Source organism: Triticum urartu, chromosome 3 (genome assembly GCF_003073215.2).
Source record: "Triticum urartu cultivar G1812 chromosome 3, Tu2.1, whole genome shotgun sequence".
Classification (NCBI taxonomy): domain Eukaryota; kingdom Viridiplantae; phylum Streptophyta; class Magnoliopsida; order Poales; family Poaceae; genus Triticum; species Triticum urartu.
In genome coordinates, this window is record NC_053024.1 from 29,563,166 (window position 1) to 29,575,705 (window position 12,540).

At 46.8% G+C, this 12,540-nt stretch overlaps 1 protein-coding gene and 1 pseudogene across 1 annotated transcript; one reads left to right on the forward strand and one right to left on the reverse strand.

Moving 5' to 3' along the window:
* The first annotated feature begins 374 nt into the window (after positions 1-374).
* On the forward strand, positions 375-2,038 carry LOC125547791 (flavonoid O-methyltransferase-like protein Os11g0303600). Its single transcript, XM_048711563.1, has 2 exons — positions 375-1,207; positions 1,430-2,038. Exons 1-2 carry the CDS (start codon positions 410-412, stop codon positions 1,724-1,726), a joined length of 1,095 nt encoding a protein of 364 aa, XP_048567520.1. The 5' UTR covers positions 375-409; the 3' UTR covers positions 1,727-2,038.
* A 4,410-nt stretch (positions 2,039-6,448) lies between these two features.
* On the reverse strand, positions 6,449-8,438 carry LOC125547792 (annotated as a pseudogene).
* Positions 8,439-12,540: the final 4,102 nt, after the last annotated feature.

Below are 12,540 nucleotides of genomic sequence, written 5' to 3' on the forward strand. Positions count from 1 at the left end.
ACAGAGTACAGGCCAGGTGTACCTAGGGAGCACATTGCATTAAAGCTAGTAATTATTGAGCTGTCCATGGAACTAATTATCTGGCAGTATAGTGGAAAGGAATCTTGGTGCTATATCTTGTGTCCGTCACAAACAGACCCCGCAATGCTCCTGAGCAGTGTGTGTAGCGTAACGAGGCATGTCGACGCGTATAGTCCTGCCCTGAAACAAACAGCTCCTCGCTCAGCTTTTGAGCAGTGTGGGTAAGAAATTATCGACGAGCACAGCCCAACTCGAGTTCCACGAGTGAATAATTAAATCAGTGTTAATTTATGTAGCTGTAGCAAAAAATGGGTGCTATATAAACCGCCCAAGCTAGGTAAGTAATCAACACACACAACACCGGCCTCATAATCTCATACAGAAAGCAATGGCAGCCAAGTCTTCACAGACCATGACAATCCCCACCGACGCTGAGCTGGTCCAGGCGCAGGCTGACCTTTGGCGCCACAGCCTCAGCTACCTCACACCAATGGCGCTCAGTTGCGCCATCCAGCTCGGCATCCCTACCGCGATCCATCGTTTTGGCGGTGCCGCGTCGTTGCCGGACCTGGTCACCACGCTGTCCCTCCCGCCATCCAAGGCGCCGTTCCTCAGCCGCCTCTTGCGGCTGCTGTCCACGACGGGGGTGCTGGCGTCAAACGAGGCTGGGATCTACAGCCTCGTCCCACTGTCCTACCTCCTCGTGGATGGTGTACGCATCGACGGCGATGCTAGTCAGACGGCTCTTGTGCTCGCCGTGACCTCCTGGCATTACATGGAGGCGGCCATGGGGCTGGCCGACTGGTTCAAGAAGGATATCGCGCAGCCCGTGCCGTCACCATTCGAGGAAGTGCACGGCGCGGCACTCTTTGAGGAGAGTATGGCGGTCCTCGACCCAGAGTGTGACAAGTTGTTCAATGAAGCTTTAGCTGCCCATGACCATATGGGAATTGGTACAGTATTGCGGGAATGTCATGCCCTATTCAGTGGATTGCAGTCGCTCACAGATTGTTGTGGTGGTGATGGAACGACAGCTAGGTCCATCGTTAAGGCCTACCCGCATATAAAGTGCAATGTGTTGGACCTTCCAAAGGTGGTTGATAAAAATCCGAGCGATGGTCTCGTTAACTATGTCACCGGTGACATGTTCCATTCCATCCCACCTGCTCAAGCTGTAATGCTCAAGGTACAAACTGGTTTGTCTCCACAATGTTATACCTTTTTAGCGCTCATGATTCTATACCTCATTAAAGTTGAGAGTTTGTATCACTAGTATGTACATTCTTTTGACGCATCCTTTATATCTAATTGAAAACTACTAATAGTAATGCATAACTACATCAAGTTCGTAAATTTTATGTCTTCTTATTACACACTGCTTAACCACACACATATTTTCCCATGTCAGCTTGTTCTACACTTCTGGAGTGATGAGGACTGCATCAATATCCTAGCCCAATGCAAGAAGGCCATTCCTTGCCGAGAAGCAGGAGGAAAAGTGATTATCATAGACATTGTGGTTGACTCTTCTTCAGGACAGATGTTCGAAACCCAACTGCTGATGGATGTGGCAATGATGGTATATACCAGGGGACGGCAGCGGGATGAAAATGAATGGAGTTCCATCTTTGCGAAAGCAGGGTTTAGCGACTACAAAATTGTCAAGAAACTTGGAGCTCGGGGTGTCATCGAGGTCTATCCATAAGGTTGTGCTGCAAATGATGTAATGGCGACCCTTTGGTATCCATAAAGTAGTGGTGTGCTATAACTACTAAATAAGGCACCCGCAAAAAAAAAGAACTACTAAATAAGGGCGTCAGTGCACAATGGAGAAAATTAGTAGCTGAAGCACGTTAAGTGCCTGGTCACAAAATAATCTGTGCGTGCATGTGTTTGTGTGTGTATGTGTCTGTGTCTGTGTGAATTAGTTTCGAGAAGTGTTGGGCCACTCGGTGTGTGCTATGTACGTGGCATGTTTGTGTGTTCCAACATGGTGAAACATTAAGCTTATTTTGCATTATGGTATATGCCTACAACCTTGTCTACGAATGGTGCAACGGGAGAGATTTCGTATATGTTTGTCATGCTAATATCCAAAATATTCTTTATTTAGTATATATTTTTTGAATAAGGTTTGGTATTTTTTTTGGGTGCGGCTACACATTTGCTGCTTGATTTTGGGAAAGCACAAGTTTGTCCCCATATAACCACCACCGTCAAACCCAGGCCACCCTCCTGGCCATATCCCCCATTCCCTCTGATTTGCTGCTCTTTCATTGTTGCAACAGCTTTCCATTACGCGAACGAACCTGTGGTTGGATGGTTAGGTGGACAGTCGTTTCCCCAGCCCACCAAGGTACAAGTCCTGGTGCTCACATTTATCCTTGATTTACTTCAGGATTTTCGACGATGTGCGTTTAGTGAAAGGAGGCGTTCCTGTTGACTACGAGGCGCCTATGAAAAAAAGCTTTTCATGACCAGATCAACAAAAGGAAAAGGTAAATCTCACCATAGTCGACCAATATAATCTCTGCCGATGACCGATGGCTTCCATCGACGATGAGTGTGGGATGCTGATCTAATTGCGTAAGTTTTTTCACCGGTTAATGTCCGCAGAATAATGCAGATACCACTTCAGGTGGAGCTGTTGGATGATTTTGTGGCGTGGGGTGCAACTAGATTAGGGACTTTCTCTGTAAAATCAGCTTACCGCGTAGAGTTCCAACGCCAGTCCGGGCATCAATGGTTGCGACAGGATGGCCAGGGTTGTATGCAAATTAATCTGATTTGGAAATCGGCTTGGCGCCCTTGTATACCTGGAAAAGTTAAGCATTTTATCTGCCATAGAGGCCGTGAACCAATAGGAGGCCTTTGGACCTGATGTTGCTGTGATTATACCATGTCAGATGGGAAATATTAATGGCTATCTTTTTATTTCTGTGAAGGAAATGCCACAACCTGTTGCGCTCGCATCCTGCACCCGGTTCTTCGAGGCCATGTCTGCGATGAGGGAATCCTTTTCTACTCTCCAAACACTACGTGTTGGTCCTTCAATGTCAATGACCCCAGATGGATCCAGTGATGACTCGAAGTTCTTGACGCCACCTCAGTGGAGAGAGGGCTTGATGCTCAATTGCTGGAAGCAAGTGGGCGACGTAAACCCTGAAGGTGATGGAGTGGATGGTATCGACCAGAGGAGGCTGTCATGGCCATCCTCCATTAACAGGGACCTGTAGGTCACAGCTCACCAAGCTAGTACCCACGTGTTTGCACCCTGTATAAATAGGCTTGTTTTCGATTTTATTCTCGGTGGTTTCTTCTGGTGGCTGGCAAAAGCTATTATGGAAGATCGGAACTAAGTAAATAACCATTAGGCTATCCAGAGATAGATTGCACTAGTTGCCACACTTTTACTGAGGGAGTGATACGGACCTCGATCTAGGATATATTGCTCACTCAATTGCTATGAATCTGGGATACAAGATACAGGTAGTAGCAGCAAGAAGGGGGATCGGGGAATCGAGAGCCAGGGGTGGGAGAGGGGAAAACGCCCAACGGCGGCCGGTTCAGTCTTCAGTTCTTCGATGCCTCTCCCGGAAGAAGAGTCGCCCCATATATCTTCGGTTACTAGACCCGGTCATCTCCTGTTCTGTGGGTTGGGCTTCGTCCCCCGCTTGGGCCGAGCGGGTCGTCCTTGGGCTTCATCCGAAGTGCCTGATGTAATATTGTGGTTGTTCCCGTGACAGGGAGGGAGGCAGGGAAAGGGAGAGGGAGAGCCCGGACAATACTAAAAATAAACTTGAGATGAACATATTTTATCCAAATAAAGGAATATTTCTTTTGCAATATACATATTTTAACCAAGGAAAAAAATAGCGCGCTACAGAAAATAGCGCCGCCCTTGAAAATATGCTATTAGCATGCTATAACGCGCTGTAGCGTGCTATTAGTGACGCATTGTACATTGATTTATTTAGCGAGGCAATTTTCTACACGCTATAACGCGCTATTTTTTTCATTGATTTTAACTGATATTTAATAATATATTTTAATCCCTCGAAACAAACCCTGGTGGCCAGGTTTTTCCTTTTTTGGGGAGAGCTATCGATTTTTCTTCTGAAACGCTAGCATGGGAGCGAGGAGTCTGTGGATGGACCCTAGCAGATATTTTATCATCGTACATTCTGATTCCTTAAAACCTGCCATTATATGGAACATAACCACTTTAGCAGATTATGTATCACATTAATTCTCCTTATTATTTTAAGGTAAATGTTTGGAGACGGTGCGCCGGCGCAAGCTTCGGCCGGTCCAGTCCACGCGCGCACGCGCGACCCACCCGCGAGCAACCACGTGGCGCGGTGGACCTGAGTTGACTAGTCCTCCTGCGTTATCCCGCGGATCTCGCCTCATCCCCGTCTCGCAGCTCCACAGATCTCGTCCCATCCTCGTCTCCTGCCTCCGACGTTGCAGCACGCAGCGCCGACGCCCGCATCTGCTGCCTCCATCGCTGCAGCTCGTGAGTAGCTCGCCGTCGGCCATGGAAGATCGAATCTCCGCCGGCCATGGATGTAGATCTCACCCCGTCACGGTTGCAGCCCCGCTCGCCATTGGATGCAGCAAGGTCGTTGACCAATCCCATTCCTGTCGGTTGCAACTCCCACGCGCCTCGTGCTTCTGCCTCGCCGCCGACGAGCCGGGCGGCGATGCATGACACGGGAGGCTTCTGCAGAACCGTCGCACCCCCTCATGTTGCAACCGTTTAAAAAAAAGCTTCATCCTCCTAGCTGAAAAGCTTCAACCGGATGTAGAGAAAGCTACAAGCGGCCAGCGCCATCGCCGCAAAGCTACAACTGTTGACATGAAATGCTACCACCTTCCATGGAAAAAGCTTCAACCGAAACAAACACAAAAAGCCTTGACCAAGGTTGCTGAAAAGAAAATAGCTACAACCTTTAGGTAGAAAAGCTTCAACGTTGTTGGAAAAAGCTCCAACCATTGAGAGAAAAAACTACAACTATACACTATGAAAATAAGAAAGCTTCAACCAGCGACGGCTGGAGGTGGAAGAAGATGATAAAACGCTGCAGTTTTGCTACATGCTTCAACTGGCATAGATTTTGCTACAACCGGCATAGCATGTTGCTACGACCGGCGTCACGTTTTGCTACAACACATAGCCGGTTTTGCGTTTTGCTACAACTAGCATCGCTTTTTGCTACAACCGGCATAACGTTTTGCGACATCCATCACGGCTGAGCTGCGAGGCTCGACGACGACGGCGATGTTTCTTTTGCTGCAACCGTGTCTCCATTTTGCTACGACCGACAACGAAAAATGATACAACGGGCATTTCTATTTGCTGGAACCAGTCAATCGCCGGCAAGACGGAGCTGCATCCATGGCGTGCACGGGCGGCGAGGGTGGGATCCGTCCATGGCGAGTGCGGGGGGTGGTGAAGTTGTATCGATGGGAAGCGCGGGCGCCGGAGCTGCATCTAGAGGGTGCGAGACACATTGAGATGCAAAGGCAGAGCTGCATCTGGCGAGTGCCCCCGGCGAGCTGCGGCGGCCTGGCGAGCTGCGGCGGCCCAGCGAGGTCCGCCGGCGAGCGGCCCCGGTGACGAGGACGGCCGGCAAGGGCGCCAACCGGCGACGGGGACGCCGTGGTGGTTCTTCAAGCTTGGTCGCTGGGGGTGTCAAACGTATTTGTGGCGGGGATAACTAGGAGGAAGATGAATCAGGGATTAAATCTAACGGCCCTTAATCGTTTTATCGGGTGGCTGGGGCCGGACCGGCCGAACAGTTCGGCCGGCGCACCGGCGCCTATAAGCGCCTTTATTTTAAGGATCTTTCTTAAAACCATCACCTTATTCCTTATATTTAAGGAACATGGGGCTCATTCCTTGTCCTAGTGCTTGAAAATTCCTAGGACACCGACGAGTGGGCTCCACTTGTGAGTTGTATTGAACATTTACGCACACCATTATATATGGAATGTATTATAAGGAATTTGTTCTAGCAGACTAGATTCCTTAATTGTAGATGCTCTTATGTCACAATCGCAATGCCACATAATTCCTTGCTTAGCGCAAAATGCAAGCTAAGAAACATATGAGCACTAAATGTCAAACTTTCAAATAAAAGGAAATGTGTTTTGCTAAGTCTCCGCTGTTTGTTTTTCATTAGTCTCGGTCGACACCGAGAAGCGAGAGCTGTCGACCCGATTTTAGGATCTGTGGAAAAGACTACATTGTTTTACAATATTGTGTGAATAAATATCTATTTTAGTAGATAAACAAAATATTGCAACACACTGAATATGTTAAATACAAAATCCTAGTCGACATGTGAATCGCGACTTAGACGTGTAGACAGGTAAAAGAAAATGATCACTGTAAGATGCAACATATACCGTACTGCCAAGATCATTCATCAATGTAAACTTCCCCAGTGCCAAGATCACATGGCAAAATTCTGTAAAAGAGTTCATGCATCGCTGAGTCCCATGGGGATCCCTTCCCCAGTGCGTGCCCGATCCTGAAGGCTGGCCACGTCCGCCAAGAACTGGGCAAACGCCAGGCGCGACGACCCGCCGTTGTTGTGAGCCGCCGCGGCACCTTTCTTGTGGGCCTCCACCCGTGCACTGAGCTCCCTGCCCTCCTCGGACTCCATGACAAGCCGTACCTTGCCCTCCACCTCGTCGGCCTTGACCAACCCCTGCTGCCACCCGATCATCTCCACGGCGATCCCCATGTCCCCCACCATGAATATCTTGTTCATCTTCTGCTCCGCGTACAGCGGCCAGCACAGCATCGGCACGCCGGCCGTGACGCTCTCCAGCACTGAGTTCCACCCGCAATGCGTCACGAACGCCCCGGTGGCCCTGTGGCGGAGCACGTCTAACTGTGGCGCCCACAGCTTGACAACGAGACCGCGACCACTGGTGCGCTCCATGAACCCATCCGCCAGGAGAGTGTCGAGGTCCGGGTCGGCACTGGGGTTGAACGGCTTCTCCATGTCGTTCACCGGTGCTCGCACGACCCACAGGAAGCGGTGGCCGGACTTTTCAAGGCCGATGGCGATCTCCCTGAGCTGCTCCTTGGAGTGGCTTTCTGCGCCTATGCTCCCGAAGCAGAGGAACACCACGCTGCGGTCCGGTTGGCCGTCTAGCCAGACAAGGCACTCGTGCCGCTCTTTTGCCTCGGCGATGGCACCGACAAACGGACCGACGCAGTACACCGGAGGCAAAACCCGACCGAGGACACACCGTGGATCCCTGAGAGCCGCCACCCCCCGAGCCTCCAACGACTCGAACGTGTTCACCAGCGTGCCATTGGCCTCCATGATCCAGCACAGGGAGCCCATGGTCGTCTTGTACGTCTCGCTCTCCGGGTCCTCGAGCATTTCGGCCAATAGGTGCGAAGCCGGCATGGGTGGAAGGCTGAAGAGCTCGTGAGGGCTGTCTCCTAGCTCCCCGAAGTTCTCCCCGCCATGTGGAAGGTAAAGTTTCTTTGTAGGTCGAGCTACATGAAACCTCTTATCTTCAACCCTCCAACATTGCTTTGAGATCCGTATTCTTCAACTAACTTACAACAAGAAGATTTTTTTTCTCTCAAATGAAATAACATATAGACTTCAAACTTTCCAGATCAAACAAACTTTACAACTTCAATGTGTGAAAAAACTTTCAGATTTTTTGGACCGACATAAATATACAAAATGAGAATTTTCTTGATTAAAAAAAATTTAGCATTTAAAATGCATGAAAAAATCTGAAAGTTTTTCCCCACATAGTAATTAGAATGTTTCATTGTCCTGCAAAGTTTGAAGTTTATACGTTGTTTCGTTTGAGAGAAACAAAAATAACAAATGTATCTGCACGGATCCTGATGCAAAAATGGATGGCTAAGATAAGGGGTACCACGTAGCTCGAGCTACACAAAACCGCACTCCATGTGGAAATGGAAGGAGCGTAGGAAGCTGGGAGAAGGCGGCGAGGATGGAGGCGCTGCTGGTGAACAAGTTGTAGCAGCGGATCCCGAGCCTCTTTGCGACCACAACCGCCTCGCTAGACAACGAGTCGACGACCATGGCGTGAGGACGCATGGAAGAGAGGAACTCGTGGAGGCGCTCGTTGTAGCGGCGCAGGAGGTCGAGGTACCTGGGGATGAAGTGTATGTCCAGGGTTAGTTTGAGCGGGTCCTCCACACCTGGGAGGGTGTGGAAGCTGACGGACGGCATGGAGGCGGCGACGCGGGCGACGACGGCGCTGAAGATGGTGTCTTCCATGACGCCGAGATCGATGAGCGCGACGGAGACAGCGTAGCCGTGCTCGGGGAGCTGGGCGGCGAGCTGCATCGTCGGGACAAAGTGGCTCACGGCGAGGCCGGGGTACAGAACGACCGTCTTCTCCATGGGCTAGCTGTAACGCTGAGGCTGGGAGGATAAACTTGTGAGGACGCAGTATTAATTGATGCTTCAATCGATGGTTGCCAGATCCAAAAGAAAGGTGCTATACACACGACAAATATTGCATGATAGCTAGACGACGATGGAATCCAGCTGCACATGCTTATGACTGAGAACAGCAGTAGTCACTGGATTTGCATGTCGTGCATAGATCGGGCACAAGAATCGTGCGTGAAGCTGTTTCGGATCCAAAATCTCTCACTTTCCACAGCTTTTAGGGTTTAGGGTTTAAAATTTTTTTGGGACCATACTAAAATTGGCTGATGCGGCTGTAACAAACATATATGGATTTAGGTTGAGCGACAACAAAGTAATATCTTGCCGGCGGCAGATCAACGACGAGGGCGATATGTCGACGTCTACGGTTCAAGGATACGCCAATTGTCGAGACGAGATGCCGCCGGCAACCTGATCGTCCCAATATATATGTACGTAATATTTACATGCATCAGACGCGTCTAACGCCGGAGCGGCTCGCACGCTTGCTCCTCGCTCTTCTTATTATCGGTATTGACATAGCCAGGTACAAATCTCACCCTCATCACTAGTATAGTACCACCTCCGTCCTAATTTATTAATTTCATTTGTATTCTGTGTCAAAATTTGACCTTAAATTTAATAAAAAAAAGTTAATGCATGCTATAAAAATTAATATATTTGAAAACTATGCTTAAATACGAATCCAAAGACATAATTTTTTATGACATGCATTAGTATTTTGTTAGTGTCTTCACATTGGAGGCGGTGATGTCGGCGCTGAATAAAGAAGGTTCAGATTTGTCCCCAACGAGGCAATCAGTTCTATGCACTAGTAGAAAACGGGCCTATTGTCCCGGTTCATAAGGGCTTTTTGTCCCGGTTCCTGAACCGGGACTAAAGGGTCGTTACTAATGCTCTGACCCTTTAGTCCTGGTTCTAACCAGAACCGGGACAGATGGGCCTCCACGTGGCCGGTGTGCCGAGCCCAGGCAGGAGGGCCGGTTGGGATCAATAGGCATCCACGCGTCAGCATTTTTGTGACTGGGTTTTTTTTTTGAAAGGGGCTTGTTTAGGGGTTTTGGGGGTTAATTTAGTTTGTTATTAGCTAGCTAATAGAGAGAAGTGTCCTCTCTTATATCTCCGTGCTTGGTTTATACCAACGCTATGCTATGCCTAAACATGGCTTAGATTGAAGTGAAGGCAACATATGTGGTGCATGTCGAAAGTAATACTAATTAATCCCAACTTGATCAAGTTTGGATTAGTACTACTTTCGACATGCACCACATGCATGTTGCCTTCACTTCAATTCAATCCATGTTCATTTCACCCACTGATATATATATATATATATATATATATATATATATATATATATATAATAACTCTTCATGCTCACATCATGCATCATCATAATAATAAGTCCTACTAATCATCATGATAGAACTTCTACTCGTTATTAATAACAAGTCATACGATCATCATCCTCATAGTCATCGAACCCAACCCTACTTAATTGTTCTTAGCACATGATCATCAGTATTAGGTAGGAGCTAAATACCCTCTTTAAGGTAAAATAGCATAAAACAGTATAGACCCTGACTCTCCATTATGGAGAATGGAGATCATTCTGTCTCCAATTCTCGCGCCGCGCTTCCTTTTGCGTCTAAGAACCTCTTTACGAGTGTCCATACATTTTTTCCATTCTCTGATTTGCATGTCTCCACTTCTTTTAGAAATCCGGTATGGACAGTTGAGATTCGTAGGATGACCTGGATATATGTTCAAAACATCAAGGCGACCATGCTCATACATCAGATGAGGCACACAATCCTCTAGGATTATCTGTTGAAAAACATAGTAATAACTTCATAGTTAGCAATCAAGTACTAGTTTTATATTTGTATGCAAAAGATGCACGTATGTCGTAATAGTAAAAAATCTTACCAGGGTATCTCCATAGTAGTTACCGTAGTTCAACACGTGCACTAGTGGCACGTATTGACCATAATGTTGAGGAGTTCGATTGTAGATATTGTAATTCTCAAGATCATTACAAAATCCAACCAGATGATTTTTCTCCTTGTACGTTAACTCAGAGTCATCGGTGTAGTAAGTTCTATCTACCATCTTCTGCACATTCTTTGATACTTCAAAATAAGCTGTCAATGGAAATAAGCTGTCAACTATTTTGAAATGAACAATATAAATTAGTTAATAATTAACTATGTTTGAGAAACTCACATAGCGGTAGAACTGGAGGCGTATCAACAAGGACCCAAATGTCCATATTGTCTTGCTCGATTTCAGGATCACCAAGATCCATGGTGACAAGCATACCCTCATCAAAACCATACAAATTGCAAAATGCTTCCCAACTTTTGCAACCAAAATGGGTTACGCTCTCAGCATTATACAACTTTACTTCAAAATCCACATCATGATGGGTCCTTAGGTGAATTTTCTTCGTTTCAAAATTTTCATGATTTTCAAAATCCATCATCTGCAAGACATAGCGTCTTGCATGGCATGGGATAAACTATACTCGAATTGTAAAAGATGAAAATTACACGTTGAAATAGTTGAAGTCATGCTTAATTATGAAAAAAAACACTTGTCGTCGTTGCGTACCGTTTCAACTTCGAAGGTCTCCTCGAGCTTAATGCTGAAGCGCCGATCATCGTCCAGGTGAGGCCTGTCGCACAGACCCCGATCGTCGTGGCACCAGTCGCACTCCCCCGGGAGACTTCCGTCGTCCGATGATGACATTTCCTACGTTCATAATTCAAAGATTAAACATGTACAATTAAATATATATATATATACTACAAAAACTAAATTAGATCATTATTATTCAACTAATCATATGCATATGCGTTGCATAGTGCTCTCCAATTTGAGCATTCAATAAGAAAAATCAAATCGCAAAATAAAGTAGTATTCAAATTAGGATGCATTCAATTATAAGAAAAACTACATCATCTCCATGTGTCCGTACATCGTCAAATATTATCACTAATACACGTCGAATACTATCATACATATCGCCAGTACAGCTAGAACCGTAGCGCCCGACGGGTATCGGCGCGGGCGGTGGACACCCAAAGGGAAGGAACCATCACAGGATCATAGCTCCGGTGAGATCCCTGAAGAACCTGCCAGGTATTCTCGAACCTGCCCTCCAACGCAACCATGTAGCGACGGACGTGCTGGTCCTCCTCGCTGACACGGTGACGTACCACCTCCGCGGTGTCCGGAAGCCTCGGCACCGTCACTGGCCCACGCGACCGCCACCAAACAAGGATCGGGTCAACGACGGGCTGGCTCCTCACCAAGCTACGCCCCCCGGAAGGTAGCGCCTCCCAGTACCACCCCGGCGGATCCCAGTCCCGGACATGGCCCATCTGGTCAAGCAGGTGTCGTCCTCCGCCGACTCGACGACGAGGATGCGGGATAGGCATCGTCCACGTCGATGCGGGAATAATTGCTTTAACTAAAAAAATAAACTAGTTCTATTAATTTTCTTGCTAAAAATAAACTACTTCTATAGTAAAATAAACCAGTTTTATTAAATCAACTAGTTCAACTACTAAGCACTTACTATAAATAGAATAAAGTAGTACTTACTAAAAATAAACAAGTTTACCTAGTTCTAACTAATTCCATTAAACACTTTCTAAGTAGTACTTACTAAAAGTTATCGGGGAGGGGGTATATCGACAATGACATACCCGATAACAAAAATAAGAAGAGGAAGAAGAAGAAAAAAAGAGGAGAAGAAGAAAGGAATAGAGGAGGAGATCGAAGAAAAAGAAGAATTCTTCTTCTTCTCCTCTATTCCTTCTTCTTCTTCTCTTTTTTTTTCTTCTTTTTCATCTTATTATTTATTTCTCCTCTTCTTCCTCTCCTCTTCTTCTTCTTCTTCCTCTTCTTATTTTCCTTTTTTCTCTCCTTTTTCTTCTAAATATGAACATATACATAAATGACTTTGATCATACATAATTTTCAGATTCCTACACAATATGAACATATACGTAAATTGACAAAGAAAATTCTATGAACAAAAAAA